Below are 21,210 nucleotides of genomic sequence, written 5' to 3'. Positions count from 1 at the left end.
GCCCCCCCTCCCTCCCCTACATCAACCCTCAGCCAATTTACATCTTATTATGTCTATCTGTGCTGAGACCTAGTATCTCAAATAGAGAGAAAATTACTCTCCATTTCTGGGGAAAATAGTGACTCGTTCTAGTCACCCCAACATTGATGCATTCTGTCACTGTGTCAGAGGTGCTCGTGAGGATATTGTATAAATTCTGGCCATGCAGTATGGGGCATTGTTCCATATTCTCACTCCATTATTAAAACCCTAATGTCATTATTAACTGCACAAATAAATGGCTAGTTTGCAAAAAATAGCTGAAGGATGCAGGCTGAGCACTTCCTGTATTTTGCAGGGGGATGTTTGTCCAGTGCAAACATAACAGTAAACTCATCTGTTAAAAACCTACTGGATTCATACAGTTGTTGAACCTATTTTTTCATTCTCTTTTATTATAAAGCAAGCAAATTAAAATGTACTCACATGCATAATGTCAAATAATTATCTCTTTTCTTATGTACACATCTTGCTGTGTTTGCATTTTAAGTCATGTTTAAAAAAAAAAAACGGCTTTAAATTAAAACTGCTAGGAAGCAGTCGCAGATATTTCATCCTTTTATAGCGAGTGTTTGTTTAAAGTACAATAATTCCTATACAACATATGAACATCCGCCTCATTGATAGTTACACGATCATTCTTAAGTTAGGCAGGGATCTTGTCAAACATTTAAGGATTTCATGTTACAAAGCCAGAATCCTAAGTGATTGCTACTTGTCTGTTAGGTATCTGTTCATTAGTTAGATCTAGCAAGGCTTGATCTTTAAGAAACACTATTGTGATGAGGAGCTATATTAATAAACTTGACTCGGAGGGGAAAAGCCCTCTGATAGGACAATTATTTTTGTTTTATAAGCAGCGTGCATGTGGGAGGACAGCCTCGCTCTCTAGGTTTCCTCTTACCAGCAGTGAGTGACAAAGCCTATCTATTAAGGCAGCTAGAACTTTTACCAGTGTTCACAATCGATCCTCAAGCCCTGCGCGGCCTATAAAATGATGCATCGTAATGAGGGGGGGGGGCTTTGATGAATGACAGAAAACACTATCTAAGTGACACCCCAAAGTTGTTGGCTGCTTCCATTTTATTCTCAATTTCAGTCGAACGACGAGCCGTTCTGTTTTAATTCAATTTCCATCACACTCCAGAGTACTGTCAGTGACATCCCAATCAGTGTTTTAATGCTGATGTTATTCCAGATGAACATCATAAAAACAAGCTAGGGTGTTGAAGACGCTGTAATTGTTTCTGACACCTCGATCAAATCATAAACATTAAAGCACATAATGGGCGGATGCATGATAGTAAAATATAAACGCAGATGAAGAATTTTGACATTTTGAAGGTTGTAATGGCATGAAAAGATGTCATCAGGCCAGTAATTTTGATCTGTTAATCATATTTACTGATTAATATACAAATATCTACACTAAACCCATAAACTTTTATGTACTAGTGTCTTTGTTTTTCATTAATATGCTCTTATCTCAGCTGCGAACTGCCTATTTTTGTTTTTGTGAAAATATATGTGAAAAAATGCTGTCACTTTATTGACTTTATTGGCACCCCGTTAGATTCCATGTATACACTCTGTGTCTCTCTCATCTACATGTTCACACACACAGTGGTGGTGAGATGGGATCCTCTGATTCAGCAAATCAAAGGCCTCTCCTCCTGTCCATATTATCGATGCTGCTGGAGGGCCGTAGAGGATGCCGGGGCACAAGGCAGGGTGGGGGTGGGAAGAGCTGGCGGATCTGTGGGGGGCAGGGCAGGCAGGGCTGGAGCTGCAGATTATTCTGGAAATTGCCAGCTGCAGTGTCTGCAATCAGGATCAAACCGGTTCCGGGTGGGGGGAGGAGGAAGTCACTGTCGATTTTTGTCAAGCCAGCCTGTGCCTGTGTGTCTCCCGGCTGAGTGGGATGACATTCGCGAGGGCGACGGTGGAAATGTCCCACCACCTCATCCTCTCCTTAATAATTCATCCGCCTGCCTGGGCTCTCTGCAGGTCTGTGGCTGTGGCCGTGCTTGCCCGCCTTTTAATGGAGCCTGTGATTACCAACACTGACATCTTAACATTTAAATAATACACAGACACCGGGCCGGAGCAAAATCAATAGCTCATAGTGAGAGCGTAATGAAGAGCACAGCACATCCAGCAGCCATCTTGCCTACTACAGGATATACAGAGCATGTAGATGCAGAAACACATCCAGCACTCCTCGCTCTGCACGCTACCTCCCCCACCCTTTTCCCAATGATACTATGGGGTCTTCGTTTTCTTTTCTCTCTCTCTCTCTCTCTCTCTTCCTCATCCTCTCCTCCTCCCTGTATCGCCTGTCATTCCTCTTTTCTTGTTTCTTCCTCTCCCTCTATCTCTGCCTCTCCTGCTCTCTGAGGATTGCAGGGTTCCTGAGGCGAGCAGCAGAGCCCTGGGACAGACCCTGATTAAAACTGCCTGTTAATGACAAAGGCCCCAACGCTGCAGCTCACGCTCTAATCCTAATCTGTATGCATCCGCAGCAGCACATATTTCCTCCCTGCTCAGTCCTCTGACACCAGACAAACGGAAACACAGAAGCAGCCATTTTGGAACAGCTGCATGGAGCTTCGTGTAATGGAGGAGCTCTGCCCAGGACACCAACGGGGACAAAACTGCTGCAACAAATCCACTTGTACTCGTCTGTGACCACGTTATGCTTTCCTCATCCCTCCAAGTCTATATGTGTCAAATTTGTTGCCACACAAAGAAGAAGAAAGGGAACACACTACAACTGCAAGGTGCATGATGTGACCCTATAGCTTTTAACTTAAAAAAAATCATCTCTCCGTTGTTTTAGCACGATGCTCAACTTAAGCATGAACCACCATTTTCATTTGCACTGATTTTAAATAACCCACAAAGGAAGCTTGAGAGCGCAGGAGAAACAGCCCCGTTCACCTGAAAGCGAGACTGATGGGCTAACAATACAGAGGGAAGGTGAGGAGTTTATTTTAGCAGCGAGGGGGGGGGTGCTGCATGTCTCCAGTGATGCGGGGGTGATTTCTTTCGGCAGGCCTGCGAGTGCCCCGAGGCGAGAGGGATAAGGGCCGTGGAGGAGAGAGGGGAAGAGAAAGAATCTGGCCTGGAGAGACTTTGCAACATGAGTGCACTGGAGCCATTAAAAATATAACAAGAGATGAGTGTAACAGTGTATATTTAGCAGCGGAGAAAGAGGCTGCTACACTGTGTTGTGTGTGTGTGTGTGTGTGTGTGTGTGTGTGTGTTACGCCGGTCGTTCGTAGGGTTTGGTCACTGCATGAGCTCGATTCAAAGCCCAAAAAACGGTGAGCGATGGGGGAAAAAAACAGCAACAAAACGAACTGAGGTGTTTGTTGCAAACACTTTCAGCGCGATAAGAAACAATGGAGTTTTAAAATGAACAGGGGGATTGGTTCGGTGCTTAGAATTATGGATGCTGGGAAAGGATCTTGGGTGTGGGAAAGAAGAGAGAGGATTATGAATTTCAGCAAATCAGGGAAAAGCATGTGGAGAAATCTCAGAATCGCTTTATGTTTTTCTCTCTCCATCCCACCCTCCTTTTTCAGTCTTTAATTTTCTCCCCCCTCTTCCAACCTCTCTTTTGTCTCTATCTTCAGCTCCTTCTCTCTCTCTTTGATAAAGTGGGTTTTTACACGAGTTTCTCAATTGACATCTGCCTACATTTCAGCTGTCCACTGCACCCATAATTGTGGAGCTGATATATTTATTCAAACCTCTTAATTCTCATTAAAAAGAGAGACTGCTTTCATTCTCTCTTGTATCATCGGCCTTAATTGAGTGACTTTTCATAACAAATAGCTAAACCTCAATTCAATTTTTTTTAAATGTCCTTCAAACACTCATGTTGGAAAATCCATGAAACTTGTCTGATTTTGTTATGATTATGCCAAGAGTAATTGCATAAAAGAATAGAATAAAATAGAATATCTTTCCAAGAGTTACATGAGTAGACAAATACCTGTCTCATATCAATCCCTTAAAGCGTAGCATGAAAACAGGAAACAGGAGGTAACAGCTTACTTAGCTCTGTAGAAAGGTAAAAGAAAATCTGTACAACAATCTAAGTGTAAAAATGATCATTTGTGCTGTTTTCCTGACAACCTCGTAGTGACGACAATACTCCAAGAGGTCACTACACGTGGCCAAGAAAGATGAGTAGAGCAGAATAATCCCCCGTAAAACCACAACTAGTCATATTTACACTTCAGTGTTTGTATGAATTGAACAACAAGATATAATTTGTTTATTAGGGAGTTTTTGAGGTGCTGATCGGTGGATTTATTTATCTTTGGACAGACCCAGACTAGTTTTTTACTTCTTTTTCCAGCCTTTCTTCTAAATAAGTTAACTGTCAGCTAATCTGACAGACAGAAATATCAGAGTTATATCAATCTTCTCCTCTTGGCACAAAATCGAATATGCTTATTTCCCCAAAATGTCAAACAAGTGAATTGAAATGGAAATTAAATATTTTTTTTATTTACTTCAGGACAACAACTACGTTTTCCTCCGCTGTTCTTTTTTATTGGCATTTAATTGGGAGAGAAATCAGCACACGACTTACAATTATGCCATCTACCAGCACATAGAAGTCCATCATATTCACAGGCATTTTCTGTCCACTGATGAATAGAAGATGGTGCTTGTAATTACAGGGTGCTTTGCGGAGTGTGATTGCAGCGCACTGAGGGTCACCTAGAGCAAGCTTCTTGATATTTCCCAGAGAAATAAATATAACCAAGAGGTGTGCCCGGGCTCCTGCAGATCACTAAGCTGAGGTCCCCTCTGTGTAGCCACCTTTGACTCTAGAGAGTGAAGGAAATGATTTAGTGATCTGAGAAGGCTCTGGGGTGCTTGTAAGGAAGTGACAATCATAGAGAAATTAAAGGGTAGAGCTTCTTTAATCCAGGCCGTCGGCTACCTCTGTATGACAAAGTGTTTGGAGAATTGAGCAGATTGGTTTGGTGCTAAAAAGCGTGTTGCTGTCTCAGCCCGATAAATGCTTTCTCTCATCGCTGATGAAGAGGCTCAGTAGGTGAGAAAAGGTTTTCCTCTGAACCAGATAGCTGGATATCATATGTGTGGAGCACGACATGTACTACGCTAAAAGGAAGACTTCTTGCTCAGAGAGCTACATTAGTCTCTCAACTTAAATGAAGCTAATGGCTGTTCTTGTAAAATTCTCCCTTCTCATCATTGAAATGACTTGCCTGTTAGCACCGAGTCTCCACAGATAATACAGGCGAGTTTGGTGCATACTGGAATCTCCATTTTATAACAAAGCACAAGTGGATCTCATATCCTCCTCTTAACAGCAATAGTGGAAACATCAAATATTGAACTTGATAATTTGATGTTTAAATTGCATGAACTTCTAGATGGAGACAGAAGACAAGCCCTCATCCTACCTCTTCACATGTGTAATTTAAATCAGTGGTCACCATTCTCTAACTCTCAATCTGCAATCAAGGCTGAGGGTTGTGAAATATTTTCGGCTCAAACCTGTCCATTTGAATATGAATACACAAGGTAGAGTGCATTATGATAATAGCCTTCAATTACACAAGATATCTGCATATCTATCTCCTTTACTTCTTCAATGCTGTGAAGAGCGGTATTAGACTTCTGAGGACACTCTGTGCATTAGAGCAGCTTGAATGTTGGATCGTTGTTTCTCTCCTGCCTCTTCATAGTCCGCTTGCTTAGTATCAGCATTCACCGCCTGCTTCAATCAATATCAATTAATTATCATGGGCACTCCAAAATGATAAATGCTTTTTATCTATCACTTGACAAATCAATGGCTTTACTGTTACCGTGCTAACATTTCCCTCATCAACTGGCTCAATCAATTGAAAACTCGCAGCGGACAATTTACATTGACAACGTATCATGAAGGAGAATCAATATTATTAGCAGTGAGAGTGAAGGGGAGTGTGATATCTGTGATGAAGAATTTTTTTTTTGTATTACAGTAGATCAAAAACAGAATGACCTGCATTGATGATGACAGACAGAGTCCTTGTATGTCTTCTGCACAGTTATATATAACCGCTACTGTAACTCTTAGACTTTGCTCAGGTGCAACATTTGACAGGATGTGAAGCCGGAGGTTAATCTTTACACAGCGGCCGTGTTTTCCTGTCATGCGGCGATTGTAGCTCATGTCTCGTATGGCGTCCCCTCAGACCCGCGCGACCATGTGACCAAGAACCCAGTGACCTGCTGTGGATGGTGTCTGACCCCAGAGGTCAGGGTTTACAGGGTGAGTGTGACAGGCGACGCCTCTGCTTGACACTATACCGCTGACCTTTGACTGTTTTTTTGAAAGCGTGGCTTTTAGAGTAGCTGCATAAATCTTTAGAAGAGATGCAAACGTTCACGCTTTCATACAGCACAAGGCTTTTGTATTGATTTGATATAAAGGCGTAATCTCAGCTATTTGAATCATTCAAACTGAACTGACCTGATTGACCGCTGTAAATTTGTCTTGAAATGTCACCCACATTAGCTGTGTGGTGCACTTTAGTGTGTTTCTATTCAATTTTACAGGTAATAAATAAATAATTGTCAACAGCTAACTTCACATTGTTCAATGTCACACTGATCACTTTGCTGATCTGTGCTTTTTTCAGCTGTACAATTTGCAATTTACAATTCACAAGTCAACTAGAGTTTCCTGCTGACAAAAATTAATAGAGGAACAAAGAATGAGACACCGATATATATCAAACATTGCCGTGTGAGCATGCAAATGTAAGAAATGTTTATTATAATTACCCCTTCTACTGTATTTTTCTCTCCTACTTTAGGATCCTTAGAGATGGAGAGAGCTCCATCCTTATGTTCTAATAAATGTCATTATGCCTGAAGGGGTCAAAAGTTTTTCTTTTAGCTTTTAATGTCAAGAATACCCGTTTCTACATGTTCTCGATAGAGTGCGTTTAGGTCCCTATGCATATTTACTTAATTTGGACAGAATAGATTGTTCACAATGGTCTAATTACCATAATTATACATGTTTCTATGGAAACCCACGAGTCCAGGTTTGATTCATTATGTTTTACCTCCCAGACAATTTTAATTGTTGTGATGCGAGATAAGAAATGGCTGTTGGCATTTTCAAAACTACACCACAATTGGCTTTTAACAGCTGCCTTGGAATTTCACATTGTTTCGGCCACAGCCTTGTTCACTATACGCTTTAACACCCACACACCTGGCGAGGAAGCAGTCGCTTATTATTCCAGCAGCAGGGAGAAATATAAACTTTACTAGATGTAATGTAATTTTGTAATGTAATTCAAAGCAGCCTCATGCAGACAGTACATCACACATACTGTTGCTTATCTAATAATAGGTAAACGTATATGTTCGCCATTGCACAAATTAAATTAAAAAATGAAGTGAGCGTTTATGCATTATAAATTGTATATACATTATTTGATAGAGCCTTTGATGTCCATAGTTAAGTATCCCTTTTTTAGTTATGCCAGTTTAGCCTTGACAATAAAGTCACCAAACCTTAATGTCCTCTGAAATAATTAAACTTCAGTAGAATGAACTATGTTTCCAATTACAGCAGTTTTTATTGAAATAGCAAAAAGTCATTTAAATGGTCAAATTGAAAATATATCTCACATTCTACATTATAATTGCTTGTGTTCCTCAACTTTCTGCAAAAGTAATCACACCATGCGTTTCCCAGGCGAGCGGTTTTCCTTTACAGAGCTTTGTGTCCACTGATTCTGCCCCCTCGGTCCACAGAGGACCGGACTCCGATCCACACATCTAAGACAACAGATCTCAATCAGTCATGGTGGCTGGAGTTCGGGTCTGGACACATCCCTCGCTATTACAGAGCTATTGATTGTTTAATTACACAATGTGGGTCAAATTTCCCATGACAGATGACACTGTGGGAAAAGAAATATTGGGAACAACAAAGGAGTGAGACAAAAAAAAAAAAAGAAAAGGAGATGACAGGAGAAAGTTTGTGTGGAAGTGGAGTGTAGAGACAAGTAACTTGTCAATCTTAAAGGGATTACAGCATGTGTTTTATATGATACACAAGCCGATCATATTTACTAAGACATGTAAAAAGCATCGATATACAGGGACATAGAGACACACACTATGTTAGGACATTCAAAGTAATAATTGCCTCAAGTGAACATTGATATGACAAATAATTTTACGTAACCGAGTGTAATATTGCTCTGTTACTCATGAAAATCTTACATAAGCTACATACATAAACTCCTCTCTGCTTTTTAGGCCGAGCTAAAACGTGCTTCAAATCTCTCATCCGACGAACCACTGGTTGAAAAGCTTTCAGGCAACACAAATCTGTGGCTACTTGTCAAAATATTTGAAGCAAAGGTGAGTGAGTATGAGGAGAATAGTGAAATCTTAGCCCTGTTATTTATGTGCTCTGTCTCTCCCTGTCTCTCTGTCTCCCTCAGCTGTGCTATTTTCTGCTCTCCCTCTGCAGCGCGGCCCTCGCTCAGGCAGGCTCGGGCTCCCAGCTCTAATTCTGCAGCACTCGCCGACGTCCTTCATTTGACCTTGGCGCACCACGGTGCCCTCTGTCGCCATGCTGCTAGTCGCACTGTGCCCCCTGTGGCTCACCAACGCATCATTACAGATACACACTCAAACACACACACACACACATATTGCCATCCAGATAATCAATAGTGCATCGGGCTCCAGGTCAACAGAGGGAATTAACTGAGCGTGCCCAATCACATGGAGGGGGCCTCTGGGAAAAATCATTGGCTTTGCACCGCTATGACTGAACACACATGTACAGAGGTGTGTATGTACTGTATGACTGAATGTGGTTATATTTGCATGCTTGTGTCAGTAATTTTCAGGGTGCAAAGGCTAAAAGCCATATTTAAATGACCTGTTGTTTGCTGCACAGGTTTGTTTGTGAGTGTGTATGATTTACTGTGTGTGTGTGTGTTAGCATCATGTAGGCTTCTAAACCTCCCCTGTAGAGGTTGCACTTGTTTCATCCAGTCCTCCCCCTCCACCTCGCTGTGCCCTGCTGTTGAAAAGGGGCACTTAACTCCCATGTGTATGTTTCTACCTACCTTTACAGCAGAAACAAAAAAAAACAGCTTTTTCTTACTGTGACTCAAAGTGTTGGGCAGCTGCTTGCAACAGTGCAAGAATTAGATGCAGCATGTGCTTCTGCTCTGGCATTTTTGGGGCTGAAATAAGCAGAATTATTATTTTATAGGCCACCAGTGCACTTCACTCGCTTGTTTGATTGCAGAAAGTAGCCATACTTCATATGTGCATGGGTGCACCATGTTTGCAGATCTTTAAAAATGCCAGATATTAATAAAGGAGCACATGAGTCTACATTTTAACAGCACTCATTCTAGACCTGCATCTGTATAAAAGGCTGACCAGTGAGATAGAAAAGAGTGCGTGGCATTCTACTCTATCTCTACCGCTCCATTCCACTCATCTGTCCCCAGGGCCAGAGTCAAAGCGGCGGGATCAAAAGTAAAATCAGAGCGGAGAGCTGTATCCAATCGTGTCAGTCGGAGAGGTCTCTCCCTCTACTGTAGTCTGGCAACGTCCAGGGCTGAGGGCACTGATCTCTATCAACGAGGATAAATTCAGTCAAGCCTCTAAAATGTGTGGCGGTGGACCTCAAGTGATTTAAATCATTAAAATGAGGCCAGCTGCATCATGCAGTCAGAGCACGCGGTGGGGGCATCCAGCAGCCTGGTACAGAGAGAAGAGTGCCATCATCTGGCCCCCACTGATACATCCATCCCACTGCAGAGTGCAAGTGTGTGGAGAGATGCAACAGCAGATCTGTGTAGGCTCGAGTGTAGGTATTTGAATGTGTATGGGCATAAAATAATAACTCCAGTAAGACATTAGTGGCAAACCCATATTAAAGGTACAGCAGATCTGTGCCTTTAAGTAGAAGTATTTCTACATATGTAACGGATATGTGTGCCGTTTGACAAAGAATATACCTCCAGCGTCGAAGCGTTTGCTCTTGCATGTCGGCCCATTCCAGGTAATCTGTATAATAACACGATTATCAGCGCAGATTAAATGTGCAACTTGTGTGTTCAGGAGAAAAGGCACACTAGCCTGACAGCATCTTAAGGAGGAACCAGCAGCTTTTACCAGAGACTGACAACAATCACACATCAAGCGTTCCATTTCGCAAATAATAGAGCAGTGCCTCCTGCAATCATTATATAGGCCTGCGAGAGGGAGAGTGCGTATGCCTTGTATAATTGTAGGGTTACAGGCATATGTTTGTATTCATTCTGCTCATTGTAAAAGGTTGCGAGGTGTTGATTTACCTTTCAGCATGTAATTGAAAAAGAAAATCACCATAAGTCACTTGCACTTGCTGTCTTCGAGAAAAAAGTGCTTTTGGGGAGTGAAATGAACAGACTTCCGTCAGTGCTTGACTCAGCTTTCGGGGGCTTTTCTGCTGGCAGTCAACAAAATGTCTACATCACACAACTCAACGATTCAAACTTTTATAAAGTGAATAATGATTGTGTATCTTTTTATACATAATTGCCTCTTTTTTTGTCTCCCTCTCACAAATGCGCATTAAAAAGATATTCTTCAGTAGATAGATAGCACACTTCAAAAAAGCCATCTTTGGGCTCCGTGAAATCTCTGCTAAACTTGATTGTCCTGCTAACAACAAGAACAAAACAAACAGGTGGAATTATCGGTGACACAAAAACACACAGGAGAACCTAAGTCAATCAGCAATCATGCCTTTCCCGAGCATAAACACACCTATTATACATGCCAAGCGGTGTCAGTGTAAACAATGCAGAACAATACACTCTGCATTTCTAGCTGCAGCAGCTCCTCTGATTGGCTGGATCGATCGTCGGAGGCATTTGATGTTATAGGAGGAGAGGCAAGGCATATTGATTGGAGGATAATCTCTGGTCCTCTTCAATAATTCAAAGGAAGGATTTGGGGTGAGATTCCCTTAGATCGGAGGTGTGATGTACATTTCATAGCCTGAGAGCTGGGGAGCTGCACAGAAACGGGGAGGGGAGTGTGTGTGTGTGTGTGTATGTGTGTGTGTGTGTGTGTGAGAGTGTGTGAGTGAGAGAGAGAGAAAGAGAGAGAGTGGGTTGGGGGGAAGGAGGGGTGGTGGATGGAGGTCACATGGGCTCAAACATGAGACACCTTTTAAACCAATCGGACCATAAGTAACAGTGACCTAATGTTGTTCCCCATCTGTTACAAATATGAAAACTATAGTGAGGAAAAATACTACTAATAATTTGTATGTTATGTCATGTACATGCATACATTCATGTGTGTGTGTGTTTTCATGGATTTAATGCACATGTTTCCCTCTTTGGAGGCTTTTTGCAACATTCCTGAGGCAGAATGTATAGCAAACTGTGTTTACCTCACCCAGAGGACCTTACACTGCAATCCAACCATTGATTTTCCTCTAACACCTTCAGCTCTGTATGTGTGACTAAGCCAGTTTTACCGGCCATGACATTGCTGTGAAAAACACAACAAGCATAAACATTTGACCGTCTGCGTTAAACTCAGTATCAACACACTGCCTTTTGAACTTGAATTACATTCTTGTCGAACTTGTTGCTACATGAGTTTGCATCAGATCAATGAGCACGTTAAGTAAAATGAACTTTTGTCACTTGGATGTGGAGTTGGTGGGTTAGATTAGTATGATGTTTTGAGATTATACTGTACAGTATATTAACTCTGCTCTGAGTGTGTATTTTTTTGTTGATCAGTTAAAACCCTGTTTTCTTGCCTTAAATGATGTATTTCTGCGTACCAGATAACATAAAAACCAGTTTCTAAACAAGTGCAGATTTTAGAAAAAAATGTATTCTCATGTGCATGAAATGTCATCAGTGCATTTTCATACAACACAAAAAAATGTTTCAAAGCTTTTCTCTGGACAGTAACATACCTTGTGTGTGATATACTGTACAAGCATAGTTAATGAATGACTGAGTGAAGTTTTTATAATGGTGTCATACAAACAAATGTGCCCAGCTCACATGGGTTTAGAGACACCAAAAATGAATACAAGATCCAAAATGCTGCCCTGTTGCATCCAAAAGTAATCAATAACAATTAAAATAATTCTTACAGTCCGACCTTCATGTCTCCAGCAAAATTCATAAATCACTAGCAAAATCTGTATTGTACATTCATAATAATGGAGAATAAATTTTTAAAAAAGCTGCAATGATGAGTCATTGAATCAATTGGTCAATCGACAGAAAACTAACCACCAACTATATTTATAATCCACTGATCGTTTTGAGTCATTTTTTAAGATAAAAATGCTAAAATTCTCGGGTTCCAGCTTCTTAAATGTCAATATTTTGTGGTTTCTTTAGTCCTCTATGATAGTAAACTGAATATCTTTGGGTTGATTGGGACAAAACAAGATATTTTAGGTTACATCATGGGCTTTGGGAAACATCGATCGACATTTCACCATTTTAGTGAACAAAGGACTAATCGATAATGAAAATAATTGTTAGTTGCAGCCCTAAATACTAATTAAATAGTCCACCTTTCGCATATAACGTTAGCAAGCTTAAACACATCTGAATGAAATAACTACTCACTGTTTAATTAAATGTCAAATGTACTACAACTAAGTCTTAGCACACCTGACTTAATTATCATCACATTATAAACATGGGGCATGACAACAGTGTGCCTCAATATAAAACACTATCACATAATTTAAAAAAGCATTAAGATATATTGTACATACCTTTTATTTATTTACATAACTAGAAAAGTCTGTGTAAAATAAAGCAGACATTGTGTGAATTAATTTGTACAAACTGAGGATTGTGGGAGTTGTGTGAAAAATCCCAGCCAAGAGGCTCTATAAAGATCACACATGATTTATGTAAAATAATTTTACTGAAGGTTTAGAAGTTGTGAACCACACTCTACTGTGATTCTTGAAAATATTTGGCGCGTGACTATTGTACTGTGGTGAAAATATCACAGTTTTAGACTGTTGCTTGGCTTTCAAAACACCCTTTGAAAGCCAAGCTCAAGGTGCTTTTTGTGGTGTTGGCTTGCAGGGGGGATTATGTGCCTCCATATTTTATACCACCGTGACCTGCACTGTGGATCTATGTGGCGCTAGTCATACGTGTCTGGAATCCCACTGCAGCGCCGGCTCTGCAGCCTGGCAAAAGGTCACACGGGGGGCTTCCTCCATAACGCGGGGTTTTCTCCCGGCGCTTATCTCCTAATCACTGCAATTACTGCGGCAACACTTGTCTGTTTGTTTGCTGGAATGGTGCATTAGTGTGTTTGCATCCCGCTGACCGGTGCAGACGTGTCAGGCAGGCGTCTGGGGAGGGACACTGCGGTTAGAGGGTATGCTGACTGCAGATGTGGGATCTAGATAGCTAGAGGAGCCGCCACCATCATCATCTTAAACATCATCATCTTGATTATGTCTCTCTCTCTCTCTCTCTCTCTCTGTGTTTCTCTGACTGTCTCTGCCTTTCTTGCTCTCTCAAAGTAAAACACACACCGCTGGGGAATTGCTGCATCAGGTCATCTGTCAGTGTCTCTATACTGCACCACACCCTATACACCAAAGATGCTCCCTTAAGTGTATTGAGCTCTTGAGGTTATGCCCTCATATTTACATCTGTGCTGGCATATCCAGTCTTTAAATTTAGTCCATGAATTTCTTTTTTTTTTTTTGTTCACATCTATTTTTTTGATCTGCTCTGGAGTCTTTGTATGTCTTGTTCTTCCCCCGCCACCCTTGTCTTGTTCAGTCTCCGACACCAGCCCTAGTCCCCTCTCTATTTGAGCGTGTAGACAAACGTCCTCGCCCGTGCTCTCTGTCACCTCTTACCTGGAATCACATCTCCATACACACTCTAATTGTCCCCATTTGATGAGAAACGGGGCTCCTACACACCGCCTGAGCTGTCTCCAAGCCCTAGCAGGTAGATGCAGGGCTTCTCTCCCACTCATCATTACTGCAGGAGATACCTGGCTAATTATAGCCCTGTGCCGCTGTAATAGAGACAGACCTGGATGTCAGGGTGACTGGGAGGCGCAGACATTGCTGGATAAGAAGGATATGGACTTATCAGATCTGCACCGTCTGGAGGGAAAAAAATATCTTTTTATTGTCATTTTTAAGACATACACACATTTTGGTTTTATTTCAATTTTGAGATTTTTTTATTTAACATTTTGCACTGAAATATTTCAGTTTTCACAATAGTTTTTTTTGTTATTGTTTTAACCAATATTTTTTTTAAAAAATTAATGTAAAATATAAAATATGGTCAGTCCCTGCATTCTCATTACACAATGTGTGAAGAAAAATGTTTGAAGTAGCATCCAGAGCTCATTATGTTTTTTTGGATAGAAGAGGTGGTGCCAATGTTAGCTTTAGCATTTCTCTGTTCCAGCCTACACAGAGCAAAGCATCTCTGTTTAATACAGCTTGACCTTGACAGGAAAACTGTAGGTGAGCTACATGGCAGGTTCAACACACACACACACACACACACACACACACACAGAGAGAAAGAGAGTGCACCGCGTGTGCCTACGCGATTGTGTGCGTGTGTACATCCTCTCTGACCCAGCATGTCCTCTTTCCATCATCTCCACTCTTTTTTTTTTTTTTTTTTTTTTTTTTTTTGCTCCCATCATCGTAATGGTTCTCTGTGCTGCCTCTCTGGGTTTATGCAGCATCATTCACAAACATCATCCAATCCTCCTCGCCCTTCCTCTCACTCACTCTCTTGTCCTCTCATTCTTTTGAAGTCCTTGATTCACGTATATTCTCCTGAAGAGCTCCTATATGTCAGCCGACCAGCCAGAGAGACAAAGGCAGGCCTGAGTTAATTACCTATCATTTAGAGCAGATGGCTGCAGATGATATGTAAATGGGTGTGTGTGTGTGTGTGTGTGTGTGTGTTCCTGTGTATGTGATTGTGATTGTAGTGTGCATATGTACACTACATCCCTACATCTTTTCTCATATTTTTTCTTGTGCATATCCAAAATATTCACAGAAACACACACACACACACAGATAAAAGCATTAAGACGCTTTTTATTTCTCGCAAAGGGGTTTGCAATTTAAATTGTGATATGGATTGTTTTATTCCACCCAGATAGAGTGTTAATGACTGAGAACATAATTATGGGTTGCAATTTTTGTGCAATTACTCACAGCCTCCTTTAGGCTGCCTGCATATTCATTCAAATGTATGTCCCCCTTTCTTCATCTTGAAATTAAAACACTGTGTTGTACATTTGCTTTTAATTATTGGAGGTCCGTATTATGCGCGCTGATCTTTTTAAACATAACAGATAAAAGATAATGCACAAGTATTTTTATGAGAGCATTTTCTCTCACTTTTCGCTCAGAGGCAGCAGAGCACAGAGTTGAATCTAGGCCACAGTAAGTCAATTGAGACATTTGTTTTTTAGGTTGTTTTTGTTTGACGGCTTCTCAAGAGTATCCTCTCAAAGTCTATGGTTGTTGTTTTTTTGTTGGTTTTTTTTTTTTTTTTTTTTTTGGGGGGGAAAAGCAAACTCGCTTGACACCAAACATAAGCTGCTGTGTTCTGTTTCTTAGCATGAAGCAAGAGGCATGGTAAATCAATGACGAATGTACAATGAATCTGAGATATATGTTACAGTGCACTCCATGACACAGGAAGAAATGTAACCACAGAGGGAGGGCGAGAGAGCGAGAGCGAGGGGGTGGGGGGGGGGGGGTGGAGCAGTCAGATCAATAGTACTGCTAGAAAGACCTGTCCGTTTTTTGACTTCGCACTGTAAATTAAGCCTTCTCTGTGCCAACATTTTCTCAGCAGTGTGTGCACAAATTACTGTGTACATGCAAGCTACAGTATAATGCAGCTTTTGTGCATTGTGCTGTAAAGTGTGCGAAATAATGTCTTGTCTGTATGTTTATTCTCCACCAACACACCCAGCAGGAGTCTGTGAATATAGCCAGCATGTGCGACTGTAAGTTTGCAATGCCACAGATGGAGACCCACTAATTTACTCATTATGGAGATTTAATATGAGAGAATGCTGCTGCAGTGATCAGATGTAACTAATACGGAGCATTCAGTGTGTGTTCAGTTTGTCATTCAATTTGAGTTTGATTCATATTCAGATCCATCTGCTCTCTGCTACATTTCACTTATTTTATCCAGTCCTAAATGCCAAAAAGAAATGAAAAAAATCTTTTTTTTATTTGTACAGATTTATTTTTTTTGTGCTCAGGCATGACACGATCAGTGTAGTAGCAGCAAATGGAGCCCATTCATATGATGGTTAGTCCCATATTGGCTCCCTGGTGAGCAAACCTCTTTCACAGCTCTGAGAAGTTAACGCTGCTTCAGGCCTTTTATGGCATGATGGCAAAAAGAGCAGTTTGGCTTCATACAAATAAAGAGTCATGTACTAATTCAGCTAGTCTTCAGTCAGTGTACTCTACTGTTCCATCATGTTATTATATTAAATCGAATTATATTTTAAATAATACAAAAAAATATTACAGTAAGAACAGCACAAATATGTTAATTGTCACTCATTCAATCAGAGGAAAACATAATTCTTACAGTTGCTAGTTGGTCCTACAGGAATTATCTAGTGATATTTATGTTCTGTGTGTTCAAATATATGATTTTAACAACCAAGCAGAATTATTAGACAAATATGTATAATGTGAATATCCTGTATCACCTTTATTTAAACAAATTCAGAGGTATTGAATCAGCATTGTCTCTGCTCAGGAATCGAATCAGTGTATGGCTGCAAGAAAATGGAAGCGACCATCTCTGAGCTTTATGTTATAACAACGAGGCCCTCTAATGGCAACAAGGTTCTCTGCAGCAACATGCTAAAACAAGACAAGGAAAAGATAACCAATGTCCCTTGTAATTCTTTTTAGTGTTATTCCTTAAGGGTTTAATAGCTGGGGTTCGTTATCCGTTTCTGTTTCAGCCTCAGATATGGTAACACAGACTGCGGTGGAAAAGCTTTGGTGTGACAGGAAACATTTTTGTTGTGGTGACCCCCCACTGCTGAATGAATGCAGAGGAAACACTGGGATACACCCAGGACACTCCTGCAATTAGCGGCATCATGTGTGGTTCAGTCTAAATATATCTGCTCGGAAATAAAATGTCCTATTGTGTTAAAATTATAGTGACCTCATTAAGACAATAATAGCGCCACAAAATGAGACAAAAGAGGATTCTGATTAACCTTTGGCTCTAACTTTGAGTGTTAACCACCAGGCTATTAGTTAAATGGTTCTGTGTGGTTGTCTGCTATTCCATTTTAGACTGACTGCACGTGCTAAGTCATTTTCGCACACGTTTTCTCTTTCTGTGAAATGCACAACCCACTTGTTCGCCTGCACAAACACACAGTATCTCTCTCATCCCCCTGCAGTGAAAGTGTGCGCACCTTTGATCTGGTTTCGCTCGTGGTCTATATCTCTCCTGAAGCAGAAAACCATTACATACACTTTGTGTCCAGATACACTTGTCATGCAATGGTGAGCTCAGATCCTAGGGAATCAAAGGTATGGGTGATGCCTCCAGAACCTGTATTAATATGCATGAGAGCAGGAGCTGCCCTATGATGTAATTGCGGTAGCGGCGAAGGTCAGTGCCTTTGCCCAGTCTGTGCACAATATCAAAGCCCAGATGTACACACACCACTTAGGTTTCTTTATGGTAATCTCGCATGCTTTTTTTTTTTAAGAGGGAGGATGACTCTGCTGATAGGGATGTGTAAATAGATGAAAATCTGCTTTTAATTGTGTTATCGCCAGACTTTTATGCTCTCAGGGGTCTGACTCTCACATTACAATGTTGCACTCTCATGTTCTCTCCTTGGACACACATCACAGTGAGCCTTTCATCCAGGGAGCAAAGCTGTTTACAAGCCCCACACCCACCCATGTGGTCCTATTCTCAAGGCTCTGCTGGTTCTGAATATAATGGACCTTCCTTTTTATTCATGTTCCAGCTCTGGCCCTGATCTGGCCCTGAGGATTTTACTGTATATCAAAGCATCCAAATGTTTAATAAGAATCACTGAAGAAAAAAAAAACATTTTCTTGAATATAGATCCCTTGCTACATTATGAAATGTATAATTCCTTATAAGTGAAATGCAGCATGTTTGCCTTTGTAGTGATTCATCCTGTGGCAGCTTGATGTGGCTTCAGTTATTCTCTCTGTTTTTGTTTCCTGGTTGTTTTGAGTCCTGTGAATCCCTCACTGGTAAAGCTGATTGATAGAACCAGGACACAGAACAACTCCTATCACACAGCTATGAGCTATCAGACCCAGTTCTGTCACCGCACATGACTATACTTTTAAAAAATGACAATATTTGTTACAGTATTTAACATGGAATCAACCTTGTCCATGAAGTACAGTACCAGTCAAAAGTTTAGATACGCTTTGTCATTCAAGTGAATAGGAAGGTGTGTCCAAACTTTTGACTGGTGTTGTATTCAGAGAGTTTTCAGTCTTTAGTCAGGAACGCAGTTGAATTGTCAGTCAAATAATCCCCATCATGTATGACCATCATGTAAAACTCAACTAGTAAAGCTGCAGTTCTGGACTGAAAGTTTTGTACAACTTAACCCTGTATATGATTTCAAATTGGTGCCAGATGGCTTTAAGATAATACGTTTTTGAGAGGCAATAGGTTGCCGTTCTGTGGGAATCCTTGAATTAGCAGCATAGTGGGGTACTTCCTGTACAGTAGAAGCTAAGAAGATTTCCGTGAGCTTCTGTCAATGCTAATAACCACAGTGGTCTCACAGAGAGCTCCCCCAGGGCTGTTTGACCGTGCAAGCAATGGGAGGGGGTGATGTTCACAGGGGGTGGGGGTCGGCAGGGTTTGAGCTGATGCCTCTCAGACTGTCTCAACTCATTTAGCTCTTTGGGGCACGGCCAATCCATCTCTCTCATGGAGAAATAAGGTTCATCATAACCCTGCTGTGTGTGCAGATGACTGGAGATGGTGAGAGCACAGGAGCGAGGAATGGGTAGTTGCGCGAGCGGACAGCAAGGCCGAAAGACAAAAATACAGACAGACACGCAAGCAGATATTCAGAGGCTTGCCAAGGGGGGCTCGGGCCTTCTGGGCATGCCTCTGTGCTGACATCAGCAGAGGCAGTCGCAACCCCCACAGAGCACCATGAACCACGAAGGGTGGGCGAGAGGAAGAAGAGAAGGGAGGGGCGAGGAAGAGAGAAGATGGAGGGGGAGGGGATAAGGATGGGGGTACAACACTTGTAATCGGATCATTGGCTACAGTGGGTTAAGTCAATGTGATCAATAGAAACTGCACATGCAGCAGAGAGCCTTTAATGGCCCTTAATCTCCATCAGGCCTGAACAGGAGGGTGGAAGAGGAAGTCACAGGAGCAAAGGCAGCCTGCATCACATTACACACTCAACCTGTGCTCACACAATGCCATGCACTTAGATTCTCTCTCTCTCTCTCACACACACACACACACACACACACATATAGAGCTGAGTATAGAGTCCCGACCGGTGACTCCAGGCCTCTGCAGTCAGCATGTCATATTTCATTTCGAGGCACCTTTTCATTTCATTTCAAATGCATTACATTTCAGACCTTTCCATTCTGTGCTACCCCCTGCGATGCAAAACCTCGGCTTGAACACACTGTCCCAGCGCAGGACACATTCCAAGCTTTGAATTCAATAAGCAGCCTGACCACGGCTAGTGTGTCTCCAGTCATCATCTCCACAGTGCAAGAGGGGCTGCAGTCCAGTTATGAAGTATAGATGCGGTACCAAACCTTTAGGTGCAGCAATTTCTCTAACTCTTTCAGTTCATATATTTTACTCATCTGCTCCATAGTTAAAGATTCATATTTATGAGGCCGTGCGCTGGGTGTAGCCATGTGTTCCAAAAGGACAGCACCACATAATAAACATACAGATAGAAATTAGTCAGTAAAAAAACACAGCTTCGCTCTGCTGTGTGATGTTCTTTCTTTCATTCTTTCACTTTTTTCCTTCATGCCTTTCACACTTATTCATGAATTAAAGAGTGGATTGACAATGACCCTAAACCTCAGGGCAGAAACAGGACTGTGTATGACCTACTGTCAGATGAATAACGATGGCCCAGATATGCTCAGATGATCTTAGATAAGAGACCTCTGGAATCTGCACCAAGTATGGTTCTTATGTTGCCCGCTCTTGTGCCTTTTATCTCCGTCAGCCACATGATGCACTCACTCTCCCGTGAAATATAAATCACCATAAAGCGGCATCGAGGAAGCTGTCTCTTTCATGTATGCGTCTTGTGTATAAGTTTCAGATCTCTGAAGAACAACGGGAAACAAAAGTATCTTCGCTGAAGCCAAATACACAGACACTTTGCTCAAAACAGACCCAGACAGACACAACTCCACCGATATTAATGATACGCAGGGAAAATATTTTTCTTACCCAAGGAGTTGCACCAACATTGATTTGATAGGTACCTCTTGTTGCCAGGAAACATTTGAACAGATTAATGACCCTGGGCCTTGAATTATTCCCTTTTGCTTTGAACACTGTCTGTATGTATTACATAGACGTTTTATTTATCCAACAAATATGGAGTTGTGAAGAGTGCTCTTAGAGATTGCAAACCCACTGCATTAGTTACTCCTACTGTTAGAATAGCTTCATAAATCAATTAACACAAAGTACTTAAAAAGTGAACAGTTGCCTTGTACTCACAGCATCTGTTGAAATTGTGATAATTGTTGTCCTTAACCACATTCACAGCAAGTTCTGTCAAACTGTTTACCCATGCTCGCTGTTTTCCACAGATTCACATTATGTTGCAGGCTGTGTAGCAGACGAGGTCATACATTCATACTCCAGAGAAGCTATATTATTAGCGAGACACAGACTTGTTCAAAAGAAAGAAAATCAATTAGGATGTTGCTACATGAGCTCAGTTTGAACTTTTCTTTAAAGGGCATGAAGTTCAGTTTACTTGTCTCAGGGAGTACTGCTTCTGTGGGAAAAAAAACAA

The 21,210-nt window shown here is 41.4% G+C and overlaps 1 protein-coding gene across 1 annotated transcript in view; it reads left to right on the top strand.

Annotated features, from left to right (window-relative positions):
• LOC122972517 overlaps positions 1-21,210 on the top strand; it is a 112,577-nt gene that overhangs the window by 90,026 nt on the left and 1,341 nt on the right. Inside the window, exons 10-12 of the mRNA XM_044339687.1 lie at positions 6,270-6,346; positions 8,359-8,463; positions 8,576-8,898. Coding sequence (XP_044195622.1) covers positions 6,270-6,346; positions 8,359-8,463; positions 8,576-8,647 — 254 coding nt within the window. The 3' untranslated portion in view covers positions 8,648-8,898. The remainder of the gene's footprint in view (positions 1-6,269; positions 6,347-8,358; positions 8,464-8,575; positions 8,899-21,210) is intronic.

The sequence above is a fragment of the Thunnus albacares genome, chromosome 21 (assembly GCF_914725855.1).
Source record: "Thunnus albacares chromosome 21, fThuAlb1.1, whole genome shotgun sequence".
Taxonomy (NCBI): domain Eukaryota; kingdom Metazoa; phylum Chordata; class Actinopteri; order Scombriformes; family Scombridae; genus Thunnus; species Thunnus albacares.
The sequence above is the reverse complement of the archived record's forward strand: the minus strand, read 5'-3'. Positions and strand labels throughout refer to the sequence as shown.